Raw genomic sequence first — 22,733 nt, 5'->3', positions numbered from 1 at the left:
GCAAGAAAAGGTATATGCTTGCTACTACTATTATAAATAGGTTCAATATTCCTGAAAGCTATCTGTATCTTGGAATGAGAGCTATAAAACTTTTCTTGCCCTTTGACTCAGTAACTTCAGTCTTTGGAATATACCGCAAGGAAATAACACAGAAGAAAAAGGTAATTTGTTCAAGATGCTCATTCAGGAGCTATTTGAATTAGTGAAAAACCAGAAACAACCCAAATTTCCAGTAATGGGACAATGATTAAGCAAACTATGCTATGTAGAAAAAGAAAAAAAAAACTCATAATCCCTAAAAATGGCAAATATAGACTACATTCACATGTGGACATATATGTAAGAAATAATTCTACATTAAAAAGTAGACTACAAATTAGTAGAAGCATTGTCTTGTGCCAAGACTTTTTTTTTTTACTTGTGCCAAGTAAAACAGTATGTGCATTGACAATCCCACAAGACAAATGTGAATTTATAAACAAGTAGATCTTCATTTCATTGTTGTAACTCCAAGAGTGGAACTGGCATATAGGCTATCCGTAATAAAAACTTCTAGACAATTTATATGGAACTAAATTTTTAACTGAGACCAGACTGTATCTCACATGTATTAATGTGTTGTCAGTAAGAGCTAATTTTTTTTATGAGGGCTTACTATGTGCTGAGCACTCTTCCAAGTTCTATCCCTGTATTCTCTCATAAAATCCCTCTATAGCCTCATGAGATAAGTATTATTATTATCATCTCTCTTCCTAGAGGAGGAAATTGGAGCACAGAAAAGCAAAACAACTTGCCCAAGGTTACACAGGCTATGGCGGAGTTGGAGTTTCAACCAGGGTAGGCTGTTGCCAGGCCTATCTGCGGCCATTATGCCACAATGTCTTCTCTTATTTGAAAGAAGTATCTAGATCTTGTTCTTTCCCATTAATCACTTATAGATTTTTTCTGCTTTTTTCATGTATAGAATCCTTGTAGGGAAGAACAATATCCAGACACACAAGTTGAGATAAAATATTCTCCATCTAGTGTCACCTGTATGAACATAATTAACTTGCTCAAACTGGTAAGACTTCTTCCAAGAAGTAAGACTAGAGTAGGGTTTTTAACTTTAACTTTTGTAATTTTTTTTAATGTAGGGTTTTTAAATCAGGGAATTATAGAGACTAAAAAATAAAATGCTATTCTGGACACATAGGAAAATTGCAAAGGATAAAAACCTAACACATGGACCAAATGTAATATTCAGTTGAGGTTGAATCTAAGAGATAAGTTGCCTGGGAATAAGTGACAAATACAGAAGAACATTTAAAGTTCTTGGAAAAATGATAATTTAGAAACAAGAATTTATGTTTTATATTTACCTAGTTTCTTATATTACAAAGCATTTGTTATTTACGATCTTATTGAATTCTCATGCTGTAAATGGTGAATAGTATAGTTGACAGAGGAGAGAACTGAGAGTCAAAGATTAAGTGTCTCACCCAAAGCAGGGCACTGTCCTTAGCGAGGCTGGAACTCCATCCCAGCCCTCATTCTCAGTAGAGCTAAACGCGGATGCTCTTCAAGACAAAGCCCTGGGAAGACCTTCCCTCTAAATCATTCAGAGCTCATGAAGCCTTAGGCGGTAAGTATAAATCCACTGAGAGAAGTCCAGAAAACAAATCTGACAGAAGTGCAATCAGAGATGAGAATGAAATATACAAGAGGATCCTTTCAAGTGAAGGAGGCAGAGTGAAGGCAGGAATACCATCCATAAGCTAAACCGTTTGGGAGATGTCGTGGGCAGGTAGTGGGATGTCTGAAAAAACACAAAACTCTAATCCTTTTGTCTGAATCCTTATAAGAGGCACATGATTATAAGATTCTGTCACCGTTGGTGCAAATGCACAAAGTAACATTTTTGCTTTATCTGTACATTCCATGGAAACATTTGCTTAGTGAATGAGGTAGGCTACATTTTATACATCCCTAAATGCCCTCACCTTCTCACCTGACTCTGTCTTATGAAAACCTATGCTTTCTTGAGGGGTCAGATCAAATGCCACCTCTTCCAGAAGCATGTTATAGATCATCTTACTGATAATCTTGCTTTCTGCCTTGTTCAGCTCCAGGATGGCATTACATATTTGGGATTTATCTTTGTGCTTCCTACAGTCCCAACACAAGTGCCCCCACACTGTAGTTTTTCACTGAATCAGTAGGAAATTATCTGAGGTCCTATCATACTCTCAGGGTTTATAAACCTTTTCTGGGATATGGGTTATTCAAATTCAACTACAGATATGACCTCAGTAAAGGACTCTCTTCACTTAAAAATCTTGTCTCCTTATAATCATATTTTATGCTGGCCTTTTATACCAGAACATTTGCATTAATGTAATGCATTACTAATTAGTACTAGCAAATAGCAACTTCCCAGCTTGAAGGCTAAATTATATAAAGTGTCTTTTTAATCAAATACATGTATGGCAGTCATCAAACTTAAACTAATTTGAAGTTTGCTTTTACTACAAATATTATAAATATTCCACCAGATTCTATTCAATACAAAGGTAATAAGAGCTTCAAAGCCAGAAAGAACTTCAGCTTTTTGAAGAGTCTCCTTTTTAATATGAGCTGGTGAATAAGCTACTGGTGAAAAACTTAAAAATTTCAGAACAAAAATACATTACTTCTACCAAAGTCAAATGCTCTTCAGGGACAAAAATAATGTTGTTTTTATTAGCAATTTGGAATAACAATTAAATAACATTCATTTTATTGAGATTTTTATATAAGAACTGAGAAAACAATTCTTCGCAGTAGTTATGAAAACACAAGAGGAAGTGCTGAGTTTCCAAAACACAGTTTTGTTTCCCATCATCCCTATCTTCCCTTGGGTCATATGTGGTGGCAGTGTGACCCTCAATTAAAAAAGCTTACGTGTAAGTAAGATAAAGACCAGGGAAGGATACTACTGAAGCTTGCAATGCTTCACATTCTATGTACCACATTCAATGTACCACATTCTATGAAATACTCAAAACTTCTGCTACATTTTGTAGAACACAAGAAAAGTTCTTTGATCCATGAATGGGTTAATCCAACAGCTATTCATGCAAGTCCTGTCCTTTTCAGGGAGAAGAGCAATTGATGATCAAGAAGGAGAGTACAAGTCACAAAAGCATGAAAACTTACTTTTTCATCATCTTCTGTAAATGGAGCACCTTCAGGAATCTTATTTATCGCCTGGGCCACACCAATAATCTCACCATCGCTGCTTCGGATAGGCATGCACAAGAGTGATTTTGTCTTATATCCAGTTAGTTTATCAATTTCATCATTGAATCTTCGATCCTAAAATAAGACAGAGAAGGCATTAAATGCATGTGCATTGTTATCAGGAAGAAAGGGAGAGAAGTATATTTCTGTGTATGATATTTTATCACTAGGAACTTTACCCAATGAATTTTTAATAACAATACCAGATTCAATTTCATGCTGAAGTCACCAAAAGAACATAAATGAAAATAAATCACGGCCGTAGTTGTTAACCATGGTAAATGAAGAAAGAAGCTTTAAACCTGACTACAACAACATCTCAAAGTTGGTGAAAGGGCAAGTGTTTTTAATGGAACTCTATACTGTGGTATTTATTAAAATATTTTATTTAACATAGACAACGGATTATGAAGTGTCATATAAGAAAAATACATAATAAATATATATTAACCACTTTGAAAAATATGCAGAAAAGCACCACTTTACTTCTGGTCAAAATGTCCTATGAAAAAACAACCTATGAGCCCATAATGATACTTTTAAAATATTAAAACAAACGAACAAAAAAAACAGGCTTCTTTATAGCATGTCAGCTTAAAAAATGTAGAAGTAGGGGCACTTGGGTGGCTCAGTCAGTTGAGCATCTGACTCTTGTTTTCAGCTCAGGTCATGATCCCAGGGTCTTGGGATCAAGCCCTGTGTCAGGCTCTCTCTTTCTCCCTCTGCCCCTCTCTCCTGCTTGTGTTCTCTCTCTCTCTACCAAAAAAAAAAAATAATAATAATAATACGTGTGTGTGTGTGTGTGTGTGTGCGCGCGTGCGTGCGTGTAGAAGGAGTGGTAAATCATATAATATCTATTTTGCAACTACCAATATAATAACATATACAAGGATCACCAACAGATGTTAATACCACCAGGTAAAAGGTTGTTGTTAAACAGAATATTCACATAGTCTCAGACTGCCACCCCAAAGATTCCCTATTAAATTCAAAGAGAAAAAGATATCTTTATCATGAAAATGTCTAGTGGAGATCACCTTAAACAAGTAAGCAAACTTAGCATTACCACTAATGAGACAAAATAATATCATGTGCCTCCTGATGGGATGCAATGTGATGAGGACACAATATCATCAAAAACATGTTGTGTTCTTGTCAAATGTGTAACATAAATCTGATCATTCAGGAAAAAGTAAAATTTTTAAAAATGCAGATTATTGGTCATTCTATCAGAAGCCTGACCTGAACCCTTCAAAAATGTCAATATCGTGAGAGACAAAAAATTTTTAAATAAAAATAAATAGGGCCATGGGAGCTATACTGGTTTAAAGAAGACTTAAGAAACTCAAAATCTAATGTGCGATCCTTCATTGAAAATTGTTATGCAATTTTTAAGGGGGATGACAGAGAAAGTTGAACATGGACATTATATTAGGTAATATCATTCTATTAACATAAACTTTCATAGGTGTGATAGTGGTTATTATAATTTTGTAGGAGAATGTTCTTTTTTTTGATGTTTATTTATTTTTGAGAGACAGAGAACTAATGGGGAAGGAGCAGAGAGAGAGGGAGACACAGAATCTGAAGCAGGCTCCAGACTCTGAGCCGTCAGCACAGAGCCTGATGCAGGGCTCGAACTCATGAGCCATGAGATCATGACCTGAGCCAAGTAGGACTCCCAACCAACTGAGCCACCCAGGCACCCTGAGAATATTCTTTTATTAGGATATACATACTACAGTATTTGGGTGTGAAATGTCATAATACCTTCAACCTACTTTCAATAAGAAAGACAGAGAAGGAAGGAAGGAAGGAAGGAGGGAGGGAGGGAGGGAGGGAGGGGAGAGAGAGAGAGAGAAAGAGAAAAGAGACTGGCTCCTGAAAAGGTAATAGGGACTAAAAATGTTCCAAGGAAGATGATAAACTAGATCCAGGCTCAATGCCTCAAGCAAGGGCCTGAGTGAAATGAAGCTTCTCCCAATGACCTCAATATTCTTTCTTAAAAGAGGCTTAAAATACAAAAAAGCCCTGCTGTCTACCACCATCTAGAGCTATGAATTTCACCTGCCTAAGAGCCAAGGGAGACTAGCTGTGGACAGGGTGATAGGCTCAAGACCAAACATTGTTAGCTTTCTGATGAGGTCTGTGTTATCTTCAGTATCACAAGGACAGAGCCTTTAAAATCCATAATAAGGCCTGGTTCTGGTCTGGGACTCATGTAGGCTAACCTAAACCCTTAGGAAAGAAAGAGCCCTGAAGGAGAGAGGGAAATCAAAACCCAAACAAAATCAAATCACCTGCTCAAAATGAGCCTGCAACCAAACTTTCAGAAAAACACTAAATTTGTATTAATTTTTTTTTAATTCACCAAGATTATGACCCAGCAATGGCACTACTAGGTATTTATCTAAAGGATACAAAAAAAGCTTATTTGAAGGTGCACATGCACCCCAGTGTTTATAGCAATACTGTCAACAACAGCCAAACTATGAAAAGAGCCCAAATGAATTAAGAATGAATAAATAAGGTGTTGTATATATACACAAGGGAATATAACTCAGCGAACGAAAAGAATGAAATCTTGCAATCTGTAACAACTTGGATGGAACTAGAGTGTATTATGCTAAGTGAAATACATCAGTCAGAGGAAGACAAATATATGATTTTACTCATATATGAAATTTAAGAAATACAACAGATGAAACATAGGGGAAGTGAAGGGAAAATAATATAAAAACAGATAGGGAGGAAAAACCATAAGAAACCCTTAAATACAGAGAACAGACTGAGGGTTGCTTAGAGGGGTAGTGGGTGGGGGGATGGGCTAAATGGGTGGTGGGCATTTGTTGGGATGAGCACTGGGTGTTGTATGTAAGTGATGAATCGCTGAAACCAACACTACACTTGAATTTAAATAAATAAACTTAAAAATAAATAAATAAATAAATTAATTAATTAATTAAAATAAAAAATTCACCAAGGACCCATTCCGTGTCAAGCTGTGAGCTAGGAGATACAGCAGGAAGCAAAGGAGGCACCATCCCTGCCTTCACAGAACTTGTAACGTAATGTAATGCAGGTGAGGCAGATGACATTTAAATGTATCACCATATATTGCAGTAAGTAATACTAGGAAAAGAGCAGAATGCCATGAGAAAGACTTAATAGGAGGCACCTATTTCTATGGGGATCAAGAAAGGTCTACCTGAAATCAGGAGAAGTAACCTGTGGCTTGCATCAGGAGTAAGAGTTAGCCAGTCAAAGAAAACTGGGAAGAACTTAACAGGAAGCTAGAACAAGGCAAGTGAAAAGTCCTGACGCAGGAAAATGCTTAGTAAGTTCCCCAAACTCCAAGGTCAGTGTGGCAAAAGCACAGGGAGCCCCAAAGAGAAAGGAGGAGGAAGGCAAAGGTCAGATGGTGCCAAGTCTTACAGGCTTGGAAAGAAGTTATTACATTAACCCTAAACGCGGTGGAATATGATTGAAGATCTTGAAGCAGAAGGATATGACTCATTATCCAGCACTTAGCATTCACTGAAATCATCTTATTAGTTTACTTGTTTTCCATCCAGTAGTACATAAGATCTAAGAGAGCAGACATTTGGACTCTCCTATTGACTGCTTCATACTGGCATATTGTAGGTGATCCATCATTGTTTTTTTGAGTGATCAGATTACTTTTTTAAGATTCATAAATAAATAAATAAATAAATAAATAAAAGATTGTAATGCAACTATGTAAAACAGAAAAGTTAGAAAGGCCCTAAGGGCCCATATTTTACTCCTTGGCATATGTTTAGAGATACTTTTGCACAAGTACAGAAGAGAGATATACAAATGTAGACTATCGGATCAATTATGAAAAAACAAAATTAAAAACCATTTCAATATCGGTCAATAGAAAAATAAACAAATTATGATCTCTTGTTCTGATAACATACTGTACAACAATTTTAATGAATAAACTAAAGCTACTTGTATTAACATAAACAAATATCAAAAACGTTAAGTAAAACATATAACCTATAATCTGATATCATCTATACAGTACTAATATTTAAAGACAATACTAAACACTATGTATGAATCCAAATACGTATCAAAAGTATAAAGCATAATGGGAATAATAAACTCTAAATTTATGTAAGTGGTTACCTCTGGGGAGGAAGGGAGGAAATGGCATCAGGGAGAGGTATGGAGGAAGCTTCAACTCTACCAATAGGTTTCTTTCTTTAAAAAAACAAACAAACAAAACTGTGAAGCAAAATAGTACAGTGTTAAGATTTTATAAACCTTAAGGGCCTATTTACATCTAAATGTTTAAAGTATTTTATACTAAAAAGTTTAAAACCATTTTTTTAAAAAATTAAGAACTTTGTGCAAGATGATACAGGATTGGAATATGATAAACCAATTAGGAAATTTCAATGATTGAGGCAAGGTAAGAGGACGGTCTGGGTTGACAGAAAGGCAATGAAGGTAAGACAGATATGCTGGAAGTTGAATCTACAGTACTTCCTGATGGATTGGTTGAGGATGGGGGACTAGAGAAAGAAGAGTATGGGTGGCTCAGTCAGTTAAGCGTCTGACTCTTGATTTCGGCTCAGGTCATGATCTCACGATTCATGAGTTCGAGCTCCACATCTGGTTCTGCACTGACAGCATGGAGTCCGCTTGGGATTCTCTCCCTCTCTGCCCTTCTCCTGCTATCTCTCTCCCAAAATAAATAATTAAACATTAAAAAATTATTAAGAATATATCTCAGGTTTTAATTTGAGAATCTATGTCACTCATATGTGGAATTTAAGAAATGAAACAGGGGTGCCTGGGAAGCTCAGTCAGTTAAGCATCCAACTCTTGACTTTGGCTTAGGTCATGATCTCATAGTTTGTGAGATTGAATCCCACTTTAAAAACAGCACAGAGGGGCGCCTGGGTGGCGCAGTCGGTTAAGCGTCCGACTTCAGCCAGGTCACGATCTCGCGGTCCGTGAGTTCGAGCCCCGCGTCGGGCTCTGGGCTGATGGCTCGGAGCCTGGAGCCTGTTTCCGATTCTGTGTCTCCCTCTCTCTCTGCCCCTCCCCCGTTCATGCTCTGTCTCTCTCTGTCCCAAAAATAAATTAAAAAAACGTTGAAAAAAAAAATTTTTTTTAATAAAATAAAAAAATAAAAAAAATAAAAACAGCACAGAGCCTACTTGGAATTCTCTCTCCCTCTCGCTCTGCCCTTCTCTCACTCTCTCTCTCTCTCTATCAAAATAAATAAATAAACTTAAAAAAGTATTTAAAAATAAAGAAATGAAACAAATGAACATTGGGGGAAAAAAGAGAGAGGCAAACCATAAAAGAGCCTCTTAACTATAGAGAACTGAGGGTTGCTGGAGGGGGACATGGGCAGGGGATGGGCTAGATGGCTGGTGGGTATTAAGGAGGCACTTGTTGGCACAAAAACAGACACTCAGATCAATGGAACAGAACAGAGAACCCAGAAATGGACCCACAAACGTATGGCCAATAATCTTTGACAAAGCAGGAAAGAATATCCAATGGAATAAAGACAGTCTCTTCAGCAAGTGGTGCTGGGAAAACTGGACAGCAACATGCAGAAGAATGAACCTGGACCACTTTCTTACACCATACACAAAAATAAACTCAAAATGGATGAAAGACCTCAATGTAAGACAGGAAGTCATCAAAGTCCTTGAGAAGAAAGCAGGCAAAAACCTCTTTGACCTTGGCCGCAGCAACTTCTTACTCAACACCATCTCCAGAGGCAAGGGAAACAAAAACAAAAATGAACTATTGGGACCTCATCAAAATAAAAAGCTTCTGCACAGAGAAGGAAACAATCAGCAAAACTAAAAGGCAGCTGACAGAATGGGAGAAGATATTTGCAAACAACATATCAGATAAAGGATTACTATCCAAAATCTATAAAGAACTGAGCAAACTCAACACCCAAAAACCAAATCATCCAGTGAAGAAATGGGCAAAAGACATGAATAGACACTTCTCCAAAGAAGACATCCAGATGGCCAACCGACACATGAAAAAATGCTCAACTTCACTCATCATCAGGGAAATACAAATCAAAACCACAATGAGATACTCCCTCACACCTGTCAGAATGGCTAACATTAACAACTCAGGCGACAACAGATGTTGGCGAGGATGTGGAGAAAGAGGATCTCTTTTGCATTGTTGGTAGGAATGCAAGCTGGTGCAGCCACTCTGGAAAACAGTATGGAGGTTCCTCAAAAAACTAAAAATAGAACTATCCTATAACCTAGCTATAAACAATAGCTAAAGCATGGAAAGAGCCCAAAAGTCCATCAATGGACAAATGGATAAAGAAGATGTCCATCAATGGACAAATGGATAAAGAAGAGATCACACACACACACACACACACACACACACACACACACACAATGGAGTATTACTCAGCAATCAAAAAGAATGAAATCTTGTCATTTGCAACTACATGGATGGAACTAGAGGGAGTTATGCTAAGCAAAATTAGTCAGAGAAAGACAAAAATCATATGACTTCACCCATATGAGGACTTTAAGAGACAAAACAGATGAACATAAGGGAAGGGAAGCAAAAATAATATAAAAACAGGGAGGGGGACAAAACATAAGAGACTCTTAAATATGGAGAACAGAGGGTTACTGGAGGGGTTGTTGGAGGAGGAATGGGCTAAATGGGTAAGGGGCATTAAGTGAAATCATTGTTGCACTATATGCTAACTAATTTGGGTGTAAATTAAAAAAAAAAAAAAGAAAATAATTTGGACTGTGAATTTTGCAAAAAACTTTTTCAATAAATACCAAGGTAAAGATGTTAAAAATAAAAAAAAAAAAGGTGGCACTTGTGATGACCACTGGGTATTATATGTTAAGTGATGAATTGCTAAATTCTACTCCTCAAACTAATACTACATTACATGGTAACTACAATGTAAATACAAAAATTGAAAAAATAATTTGAGAAACTGTGGATGGAAATGCCATTTACTGAAATGGAAGAAATTCAGATGAAGGTGAAAGTCTACGAATAAAGAAAGTCAAGAAGATTAATAAATGAGGTTTTCAAGGTTCCACCTCAAATAGAATCAATTCATATTAGGCATTGGTATTTCTTAAATGCTCATAGGTGATTCTCATATGACAACAACTGTCCTAAATGATGAAGAGATTAGTCAGTAGTGAGATCCATAAAATTCATTGATAGGGAGAGCCTTAAGATGGGAAGGAATAGGGAGAGTGACACATATTCTAGCTGGTTACATATCAGTGGGGTGGACCCTGTTTGATTGGACTTGAAAATCCACTCTGGAGTAGACATGGCCCATCTGCTCTTATTTTTGAGGTAGTTTGCATTTCTTCACCAAAGTCCAACCCCTAAGACTGAGGGGTGTTTATTATCAAACAATCCAAAGCCACATGAGAACAATAGACAAAGGGATGCTTCAGCATGACCTGGGGCACAAAAGTGTTATAAACCCTCCCACTATCTCTGCAACTCTCTGCACTCATCTGATAAACTTATAACTCGAGGAGAAAAAATAATTATGTTCATACATGTGGTAAATGTTAATTTTCCAATGTAAAAGCTTCAAAGAAAGATTTATTTCATTAAGTTTTAGTGTTTTTTTAAAAATAATTCATCTTAAAATATGCTTTGTCCAAGTCTTCATTACAGAACTTATGGGATAATTCTCACAAACTAACTCAAAAACTTGATATAATCCATGTAATGGGAGGTCAGAAGAGCTGATATAATGGCACACTTTCCTAATGTACACTAAACTCTAGATTAATTATACAATTTTTAAAAAATGAAGAAAGTTGAGCTTAAAACTGAGGTATAAGTTAATTGTAGGAGATGAAGAAAACTATGGAAATAATTATATAAAGAAACATCTTACTCTGCTATTTTACAGGGAAGAAAAGTTTAAAAACAGAAGAGAGCCAAAAATAAATTTCACTTGCCAAGCAATGATCACAAATAAGTGTAGTAGTAGGAAAAACATAGGTCACTGTGGAACGCATAGCTGGAGGCCACATCCAATGTAAGGTCAGAAAAATATCCCAAAGAAAGTGAAATGTTTAAGCTGACACCCAAAGGATCAATGTCTCAGGAAGAGAAATTGTATCCAAAACCCAAAGGCAGTAGAAAGCTGGAAAGTTTGAGTAACTGAAAGAAGTTGAAGATAGCTCTCAAGTGAAGAGATGGGACAGGAAAGACCAGTTGGAGGTTAACAAAGGGGTGCCTAATGACCAAGTTTAGAATTATAAATTTATCGCAGGAAGGGGAGAGCACTAGAAGGTTTTAAGGTGGGTGGAAGTAGGGGTGCCTGGGTGGCTCAGTGGTTTAAGCATCTAACTTCGGCTCAGGTCATGATCTCACGGCTGGTGAGTTCAAGCCCCACGTCTCAAGCCCCATATCTCAAGCCCTACATCGGGCTAGGTGCTGACAGCTGGGAGCCTGAAGCCTGCTTCAGATTCTATATCTCCCTCTCTCTCTCTCTGATCCTCCCGTGATCACACTCCATCTCTCTCTCTCAAGAATAAATAAATATTAAAAAAGATTTTTTTAAAAAGAAGGTGGGTGGAAGTAATCTAAATGATTCTTCACTTTAGAAATGCCACCCTGGCTTACATGTAAAAAAAAAAAAAAATGGATTGAAAACAAGAGATCCAGGTGAGAGATAAACCATCTCTGGACTGAGATGGTGGTTAGTGATGGTGAAGGTGATGGAATGGACTGAGTTGAAAGATATTGAGGAAGTAGAATCAACAGGACTAACTGATTAATTTGATGACAGGTTGTTAAAACTAGAGGAGTAAAAAATGACTCCATATATCAGATCCAGATATCTGGGTGAGTGGTGGAGTGATTCATGGAGTGAGAAACATAGGGAGGGAGGGATTCGGAGGTGGGAATATGAGTTCCCCTGTATACATTCTGTATACATTTTGAGGTTTAGTTGACTATGGGCCACCCACATGGTGGTATCTCCCCCAAAGAAGTGTGAGAGATATAAATATAAATATAAATATAAATATAAATATAAATATAAATATAATTATATATTATATATATATAGTTTGTGAGAATATATTATATATATATAGTTTGTGAGAATTATAATATATATTATATATAATTATATATATATATTTTATATATATAATATATATAATATATATTTCAGAAAAAGTACTTGGCATGGAAAATAGAGACTTTTTAGGTAAGAATGAGAAACTCTGATCAATTACTTTTAACCTGAAGTCTTCAGAAGTTCACCACACTCACTAGTAAATCTTCACAGAAGTCTAAGGAAGGAGGAAACAGAACCAATAAGAGAAACATTGGGTCTATTTATCACTGAAAATGGCAACTTGAATAAGAAACTAACAAATGCCTCTAGGTCTATAATGAAATATCACATGGAGAATGATGTCCAATTTTTACTCATCTCCCTTAGGACAAAAGAACAAGAAATGATCTACAACAGGAGATATTTCTAATAAATTAAAGTAAGGGCTTCTTTAATAAGGCTGTTAAAATCTGGAATGAGTTTCTTATGATTGTGGTAGACTTTTCTCGCTTCAAGTATTTTTATGTCATAATATTTTTTCTATTTCAAATATTTGAAGTATAAATGCTCTTATAAAAAGAAACACAGGGATCTCCTCAGTGCCTTTTTGTGCAGACTTATTTTTTGCATGTGACAGTCAGCTATGATTTTTAATATTTAAAGAGACAAAATCTTAAGGTCAAAAGCAATTTTTACATTTTAGCAATGGAAGTGAACTGTGCTCGCTACATAGAGAACAGTAATTTGATACATTTCTAACTCAGGATCCTTACAGTTGGAGCCTATTCTGCAAAGTTCCTCAGTTGAATATGATGTCACATAGCACACCCAGAAAATGCGTCCTACCTACAAGACCCACTAAGGCTGTAGAAGGAATGAACTTCTGTAGTCTGAGTTTTCAGGTCCTTGAGAAAAGAGCTATGCTATGTTCACTGCACTCAAGAATCCCAGCCAGTCCCAAAGACACCTAATTTAGAGACCCATAAGGAGCCTCAAAGGAAAAGGGAGTCCATCCCTTCCTTAAATTTTCTCAGAGAAGTCACTCAAGGCTCTTCAAGGCAGGACCCAGAGCTAAGAATATCCAGGTCTTAGATTCATGACAAGGATGGGTTACATAAGATCTCTTTTATCCTCTCTGTATTTAAGGCTTCTCTCCCCAAAACTTCATAATAAAATTTTCCAGGGCTCACGATTAACTCAAGAACTGGTCTTGACCACCATTTAACCTATAAAGGTGATTGTTTTAACCACAATCTCAATCCTACCTTAGGTTCTTCATAGCCAAAATGATCAAACTCTCCACATGATGGTAATCTTGTTTTCATAACAACATATGAGAAAACATGTAAATGCAAAAACCCCCTATTAATTCCATGAAATGTTTAATAAAATTTTATCTGACTTATTGTGTACATAAATTATAGAGAAAAGGTGATACAAGATATGTGTGTATATATGGCATTTCTTTCTTCTACAGACAGTATTATGTATTCATAGGAATAGAACATTGCTAACATTGGAATCACTTGGGAGCTTTAGGGCTGATGCCCTAGCCCCACTCTGACCAATGAAATCATATGGGTGAGAGAAATCATATGGCTGGACAGAAGATATGACTTTGTAAGTCAGGGTTAAGAACCACTAAATTAGATGTCCTTTAATAGATCCAAGGCCTCCAGGGGTCTGAGGGCAATATACTGTAACCCTCAGCATATTAGATTTATTAGAGTTTTCAGGACAAGTATATTTGTTAGCTTTTGTTTTGTTTTGTTTTGTTATGTTTTCCATACACTTTCTCCAGCACCCTACTATCTCACTTTTGCAAAGTTAAGTCCCGCAATTCATCTACATCTTTTAAAAATGCCTTATAGAGTTACAATGTAGAGAAGCTAATGGAGATACAAAGTATAATAGGAAAAAGCCATAGAAACTCAAACTGATAGACTGCCAAACTGTCTGAGGCTTTAAAAAATTGCTTTTATTGGTACATCGATTAGTAACACTCATTTAATTCTAATCCATAAAAGCATCTTCTTACGTTTGTAACATCATAAACATCACTTATTTTCCAGAAAATTCTTTAAAGGCTAAGCTCTTGAAAATTTTGATTTGTCTCTAAAGATTTCAAATGTACTATTCTGCTTTTCTCCATACCAAGAACGATAATTGTTCTGAATTGATGCAAGGCTTGAGATTATATTGCATAAAAACAAAGCCATGGTAACTGAGAGCTAATGCTTTGGCCCTAATTCAATGCTTGCTGAGAAAAGTACAAAATTTCCACTGTAGTTCTTAATATGTATTCACAGAATGTCATTACTCTACAGTAAACAAAAATCTTGTCTCTGAATTCTTTCACAAAAAGTCTCTTAGAGTTTTGAATAATACAAAATATTACAAAAAATATGTATGTTTTTGAGGTTTTATTCTTTTATGGACCTTAAGTGGTATGGTGGGTAGTGAAGCAGTTTGTAAATTCATACAGGTCAGCTCTCTTTGGGAAATGTTTAATGGGCACACTTTCATTTGAATTGTCCAAACTTAATTAGTAGTTAACAGATGCCATAAAGAATTTAATATGAGGTTTCAAAACCACTGTTATTATCATTTGAACTACTATTATTCAATGTCATTGTTATTACCAAGTTGCTTGGGAGGTTATCCATTTTAAAGTTTATTTATTTATTTTTTAGTAATCTCCACACCCAACGTGGGGCTCGAACTCATGACCCTAAGACCAAAAGTCACATGCTCTTCCGGCTGACTCAGCCAGGTGCCCAGGAGGTTATCCACTTTAGTTATGTTACTAAACTAAACTTGGTTTGCTGGTGTTACTTCTTTGTTCTTCCCTTCTTAGTTGGCACTTTTCTTTGGCCCTTATTGTAGTCATCATGGCTATTTTTGCTTATCTTTCCTACAATAAATACAAATATATCTCAAGACAAATGACACAGGAAAATGGAAGAACTACAGCACAGTTGAAACCAAAACTGCAGGTAATGTGGTACAAAAGAAAACGATGAATTCTTAAACTTCTTTAATATCCCTATTACAAATATATTGTGAATGTGCAGATACATTGTAAGTGGAATTAAAATGCAACTCCATGGTCTATAAGCTTTATTGTGTGTAATTAAAATGTCTGAGAAAAGACCAGTACATGAAGAGCAAGCTATGGAAAGAGTGGTTTAGCCAGGGACACCTTCCTTCCTATCACAGAGTGGACATCTAAGAACTGCAGTGAATCAGGGAGGCGAGGCTATAAGGTAGAACCAGGAGGGTCAAGAAGTCTGTAAATATGAAGAAGGGATGGTCAGCATAGAGTTGTGGTTCAGACACCAGACAGGAACCAGGAATACAGGGAAAGCCAAGGTCAAGACGGTGAGGTATGAATATCCAGGTCTGGGTCAAGAGTACAAATGTAACAGTGATACAGTAGGAGACTTGGTTTCACCATTTGTTTAATAAACAATGTTTAATAAAACGAACAAAGACTACTTCCAACAGAAACCCTCTTGCACTCTTCAAGCCGTGGCCAATTGAGACAGCCTGAAAAGTGGCCCCAGAATGTAACTCATTTGTTAGCAGCTATATCAGTCAGGTCCCAACCTTTCCCATATTTATAGCAAATACTGTAATCTCTAGTAGCATAGCAAATATATATTAATTGCATATTTTATTTGTTTTATCATTAATATGTGGAAATTACTGTTTCTGTTTGACAAAAGTTTAATGTTAAAAAGTAATTTTAAAATTTGCTTTAAAAAGTTCTAAAAATTTTTAAACATTTTAAAATACATTTTAAAATGAATGTTTTTTAAAATATTTAAATCATTCTTTCTTGTGAGAACATGATGATAAAAATACAGTGACTACCTGATATTAAAATATACCTCAAAGCTATGATAATTAAAATAGTAAGATAGTGTTCTAAAAACAGAAAATTTAGGAAAGAGAATAGAAAATGTGTATATGTGTGTGTGAATAAATGCATTTAGTTAATAAGAGTAGCATTTCAAATCAATTGGAAAATCAATTGGAAAAGTATAGGCTATTCAATTAGTTAAATGTTTTGAAAAAATTAAATTCTTATGTCATAAGTCAAAATTAATTTCTGAATAAGAAGTTAAATATACTCATCTTCTGGTGAATTGCAAAAGTAGGACAGATTTACTCAAATCCATCCAAGACACATTTCTTATGTTAATGTGAAATTCTAGGAGAAAAAAATTGAGTATTAATTATCCTAGTCAATATTATGAGAATGCACATATTCTACATATTATCAAGTGAATCTTTTTTTAAATATTTATTTATTTTTGAGAGAGAGAGACAGAGTGTAAGCAGGAGAGGGGCAGAGAGAGAAGGAGACACAGGACCGAAGCAGGCTCCACGCTCTGAGCTGTCAGCACAGAGCCTGACACAGGACCCGAACCCACGAACTGTGAGCTCATAATCTGAGCCAAAGTCGGACGCTAAACCAACTGAACCTCAAGTGAATCTTAAGTTTGCACTCAGAAAAGTCAATGGCCTTATGTTCAGATATCAGCCTTTTCCCCCAAACCATTTACCAAAGGAGGCAATAAAAGTAAGATCAATTCCCTCAAAAATAAATAAAACATTTTTAAAAATTAAAAAAAAAAGGGGGGGGGCGGCCCTGGGTGGCTCAGTCGGTTAAGCATCCAACTTCGGCTCAGGTCATGGTCTCGCAGTTTGTGAGTTTGAGCCCTGCGTCAAGCTCCGTGCTGACAGCTCAGAGCCTGGAGCCCGTTTCAGATTCTGTGTCTCCCTCTCTCTCTGCCCCTCCCCTGCTCATGCTCTGTCTCTCTCTGTCTCAAAAATAAATAAAACATTAAAAGAAAATTTTTTTTAAAAAGTAAGATCAATTCAATTGCTTTCATTTATTCCATTTCAGTTATAATTCTTATCAAAGGGCAAATGGTCAAAAGCTTTCAGTCAGAATGAACAATGACATGACAAAAAAAAAACTAAATCATCATTTACTTTACTTGAAAATCATATTAAAACATTTATATTATTTAAAATTTTAAATATCAAAAATAAAATAATAAAAGAGTAGAAGAAATATAACTGAACATTTGTCTGATCTCAGGAAGAGAAAGTCTTCCAATGCATAAGTACAAAAGAAGGAAGCACAAAAGAAAAGATGGATAATTTGATTAATAGAAATTTTAAATTTCAGTACCTGAAAAATAATACAAACAGAATTAAAAGTAAAATAAAGTTGGAAAAATATTTTTAAACGTAGATGGTTGACAAAGTGTTAAATTCTTCACACACAGAATTCTGGCAAATCAATGAGAAAAAAAGCAATAGGTAGGAATAAGAAATTAACAGAAGAAAAATTCTTGATGGGCTATAAATATGTGAAAACTGTCAAATTACAACAACAGTTATAATTTTTTCTATAAAATTGGCAAAGATTAAAAATTTAAGATGTCAAAATACAAGGTACTTTACTGAAAGTTTTTATGAAAAGTCTACTTTTATCATTGCTGGTGAGAATACAAAGTAGTGTAATATACATGGGGGACAATTTGGAAATAAATAACAAAAACCTTTACAATGTTCATACTTTTCAATAGAGTAATTTCATTTCTAGAAATTTATGATAAGGAAAAATTAAAAAGTATCTAAATATTCAATAAGAACTTTATTATATTGAGGTGCATCCATGCTACTACTAAAAAAGTGTTATAGATTGTTATTACACATTTGAGTGCTTTTATTACGACATGAGAAAACGACATGAAGAAAAAAAGTTTATAAAAGCAGTACTACTTAGCAGTTACCTCGGGGTGATGGGATTACCATCAAGGACAGCACTATAGCTTCAAAAGTGCCTTCCAAAAAGATAGAAATCATCATACTAACTGATTGCTAGTAAAATAGATAGGCAAGATACACCAAATGACAGCTATCAAAATGGAAAGGGGTCAATTCTCATAAATAATATAAATATGTGAAAAATAGTATAGCAGTCTTCACTTTTAGCAAGTTATAGTACTAGTCTACCTCGTGCCGTTATTTTTTTAAGCCATTATCATCCTCCCTATAAAATCTGTAACCATAAAAATTCAGCCCAATTGAACTGCTACACAGAATGCCAAAGGGATTTGATATTTTCTGAAAATCCCAGAGATATCACCAAGATATTATAGTTGGGCAATGTTCTGATATAGATGGAGTCTTCAACTCTTTTAGACTCTGACCGTCTCCATATTTACTTGTTAAACACTGCAACATCTTTGTGGCACAGGATATATAAAATGTAATATATATTATATATAGTACATATAATGCTGAAATTATATGTTATATATATAATTTACATATATAACATGTATTATATATATAATGCTGAAAAACATCTTGATTTTCCAAAAGAATAAATATTAGAAACCAAAAAATTATTAGCCTGATATTGGTTCACAAAACAAAATTCTCAAACTATTAAACTAGTAGATGTTAAGTTTGAAAGAAAGTTGTAAGAATAAATCTTCCACCCACAGGAGTGTGTTCAACTTTGAAAGTCCAGCTTAGAAAAGATCAGGCATCATCCACTGGGAAGAGGATTTAGAAGCAGCATGTCACTATTTCCCAATGACTTCCAGGTGGATCTCAGGGGCTGGTTGGTTCCATATACATTCCATTCCTTCTGTAAGACACTGTGGCCCTGAAACCCTTTTTTCCCATCCCTACGCCAGGCTCTCTATTTTGCTGGTGCTCATTGTAGCTTGGCTACAAATAAACAGCATTGCTGAGAGTACTTGGACCCCCTCCAGAAGTTCTATGGCCATGTGCTCCACAAAACAGTGGGGCATGAATCTCCAGCCCTCCAATATGAGACAAAGAGCCACGTATTAAGCTGAAGGTGTCAATATGTGCTTAGGTCTTTCAGGGGTCTGTCTCCATCAGCACAAATCATTCATAGTCTGAATAGACATGGTCGTGGGCTCAGCACTCAGGGTATCTTTTCCTGGATAAAGCACCAACATGCTTTCTAAGAAATGCTTATAGGAAGGAGCCTTCTAGACAGACACACTGGATTTTTGGCAGTCTTGTCTAAGCTATTCCACCTTGGATAGGGTTAGTTAGCCCCTCCAGAAACTGGTGTTCTGCCTTGTTCCAGATATCTCCTTGGCCAGCTGGCAGAACGCTGCAATGGCCTTTTTACAAACTAGATCAAGCCCTTGGCAGAGTCAAGCATTTACACTACTCATCATATTTTTAAGGCCTGGGTTTGGCCAGGTTAAAAGATTGGACATAATCAGTTAGCAATCACTCTCATAGAAGCAACAGGGTCAGGAACCATCTATAACTCTCAACTCACTTCTGTGATGTTTTAATAAAACAAGCAATCAATTTAACCAACTATAGTTCTTTGCCGGTTTAGGATATACATAGGGTGGAACAACAGAAGCAGAAACTACAAAAACCCTGGGTTGCTCAAATCTATAAGACTCCCACATGCTCCTTTGGACAGAGCAATAATAAACTTCTGATATTAATGGAAAGTCCAACTTTAAAGCTTCATAGTGTCCCAGTCCCTCTGTTGACTTAAAAAGAAAGAATACCTTGTAAGCACGTTCCCCCACCAAAACTCAGCCACCAACATGTTCATATACAAGCACAACTGATACATCTGGCTACACACTACATCCAACCACAGGACACGTCATACTATTGGTGAAGTTGACATCAAGCATTTAGGAAAACTGACGAAAAGCTAGGTCATCAAGCCAATCGATTTGAAATCACCAAGTCGAATCCCTGGTATCATGCAGAACATATCACTTAACCACAATGCACTTTAGTTAGAAAAAATAACATAGAGAAACAAAATATTTGAAAATTTAAAATACATTTCTGAACAACTTATCACCCAAAAAAAATCAAAATGGAGGGGCGCCTGGGTGGCTCAGTCGGTTAAGCATCCGACGTCTGACAGTTGGTGAGTTCAAGCCCCGCATCAGGCTCCCTGCTGCAGTTCAGAGCCTGGAGCCTGCTCCGGATTGTGTCTCCTTCTCTCTCCACCCCTTCCCCACTCGTGCTCTGTCTCTCTCTCTCTCAAAAAAAATTGAATAAATGTAAAAAAAAAATTATAAAAAAATCAAACTGGGTATTATAAACTTTTTATAAAATATTTAAATAACAATATAATGATATAAATATTATGTACCAAACCTGTAGGACACAGTTATAGAGGTTCCTAAAGTTTTAGTCTTAAACGTTCACATTAGAAAAGAATGAAAAGTTCAACTTAATGAAGAGAATGTCCCAACACAAGGAATTAGAAAAAAAGAACAGCAAACTAAACTCAAGAAAATGAGAGAAAATAATAAAAATAAGAGAAGTGAACGAAAAAGAAAATAAACATCTAATGAAGAGAGTCAACAAAGGTCAAAAAAAGGAATAAAATATACAAGTGTAGAGAAAATAATCAAGGGGGGGGAGAGAAAGGCATTAAAATTTTTTAAATCAGGAATAAAAACAGGTGAAGCTACAGTTGCTATAGAGATTAAACAAATAAAATGTTATAAACAACTTTATGCCTACAAATTTGAAAACTTAGATGAAATAAACAGATAAATAAGGTTAATAAAAACCATCTCTTTCAAAAAAGAGAGAACATACAGAAGTGCTAATGCATAGGGGCACATGTACCCCAATGTTTATAGCAGCACTTTCAACAATAACCAAATTATGGAAAGAGACTAAATGTCCATCAACTGATGAATGGGTAAAGATGTGGTTTATATATAGAATATATATTTATGTGGTTTATATATAGAATACTACTTGACAATGAGAAAGAATGAAATCATGTCATTTGCAACAACGTGGATGGAACTTGAAGGTATTATGCTAAGTGAAATAAGTCAGTCAGAGAAGGACAGATATCATGTTTTCACTCGTATGTATATCTTGAGAAACTTAACAGAAGACCATGGGGGAAGGGAAGGGGAAAAAAATAGTTACAAACAGAGAGGGAGGGAGGCAAACCACAAGAGACTCTTAAATACAGAGAACAAACTGAAGGTGGATGGGAGGATGGGGGAGGGGGAAATGGGTGATGGGCATTGAGGGTGAGGGCACTTAGGATGAGCACTGCATCACTGGGTGTTGTATGTATGCCAATTTGACAATAAATTACATAAGAAAGAAAGAAAGAAAGAGAAAGAAAGAAAGAACACAAAGAGTCTTATAAGCTTTAAAGAAATTGAATCAGTAGTTTAAAATAGTCCCATTATCAGGAAACCATCAAAACCCTAGAGGAGAAAGCAGGAAAAAACCTCTCTGACCTCAGCAGTAGCAATTTCTTACAGGACACATCCCCAAAGGCAAGGGAATTAAAAGCAAAAATGAACTACTGGGACCTTATGAAGATAAAAAGCTTCTGCACTGCAAAGGAAACAACCAACAAAACTAAAAGACAACCAAAGGAATGGGAAAAGATATTTGCAAATGACATATCAGACAAAGGGCTAGTATCCAAAATCTATAAAGAACTCACCAAACTCCACATCCCAAAAAACAAATAATCCAGTGAAGAAATGGGCAGAAAACATGAATAGACACTTCTCTAAAGAAGACATCCAGATGGCAAACAGGCACATGAAAAGATGCTCAACATCACTCCTCATCAGGGAAATACAAATCAGAACCACACTCAGATATCACCTCATGCCAGTCAGAGTGGCTAAAATGAACAAATCAGGAGACTACAGATGCTGGAGAGGATGTGAAGAAACAGGAACCCTCTTGCACTGCTGGTGGGAATGCAAACTGGTGCAGCCGCTCTGGAAAACAGTGTGAAGGTTCCTCAAAAAATTAAAAATAGATCTACCCCATGACCCAGAAATAGCACTGCTAGGAATTTGCCCAAGGGATACAGGAGTGCTGAATGAAATATGACCTTTTGTAGCAACGTGGATGGAACTGGAGAGTGTTATGCTAAGTGAAATAAGTCATACAGAGAAAGATAGATACCATATGTTTTCAGTCTTATGTGGATCCTGAGAAACATAACAGAAGACCATGGCGGGGTGGGGGAGGGGGGGAGAAAAAAAAGTTAGAGAGGGAGGGATTCAAACCATAAGAGACTCTTAAAAACTGAGAATAAACTGAGGGTTGATGGGGGGTGGGAGGGAGGGGAAAGTGGGTGATGGGCACTGAGGAGGGCACCTGTTGGGATGAGACTGGGTGTTGTATGGAAACCAATTTGACAATAAATTTCATATAAATAAATAAACAAACAAACAAACAAAATAGCCCCATTAAGTGCATGCCACAGCACACACAGAAAGATAGATGGATGAATTTCTAGAAAATTCTACCA

General features: G+C 36.0%; 1 protein-coding gene across 4 annotated transcripts in view; it reads right to left on the bottom strand.

Moving 5' to 3' along the window:
* The window catches only part of PDE11A (phosphodiesterase 11A), a 413,203-nt gene that overhangs the window by 318,143 nt on the left and 72,327 nt on the right, over positions 1-22,733 (bottom strand). For 2 of the 4 annotated variants that reach the window (XM_049615974.1, XM_049615975.1), the window contains exon 2: positions 3,178-3,336. In XM_049615974.1, coding sequence (XP_049471931.1) covers positions 3,178-3,273 — 96 coding nt within the window. In that variant the 5' untranslated portion in view covers positions 3,274-3,336. Of the gene's footprint in view, positions 1-3,177; positions 3,337-7,419; positions 7,514-14,125; positions 14,145-22,733 lie in introns of those variants that run through there. The other 2 variants (XM_049615976.1, XM_049615973.1) reach the window with 2 other exon arrangements.

This window comes from Panthera uncia (assembly GCF_023721935.1).
Source record: "Panthera uncia isolate 11264 chromosome C1 unlocalized genomic scaffold, Puncia_PCG_1.0 HiC_scaffold_3, whole genome shotgun sequence".
NCBI classification, from domain to species: Eukaryota; Metazoa; Chordata; class Mammalia; order Carnivora; family Felidae; genus Panthera; species Panthera uncia.
This window is presented reverse-complemented; position numbering and strand designations above follow the sequence as displayed.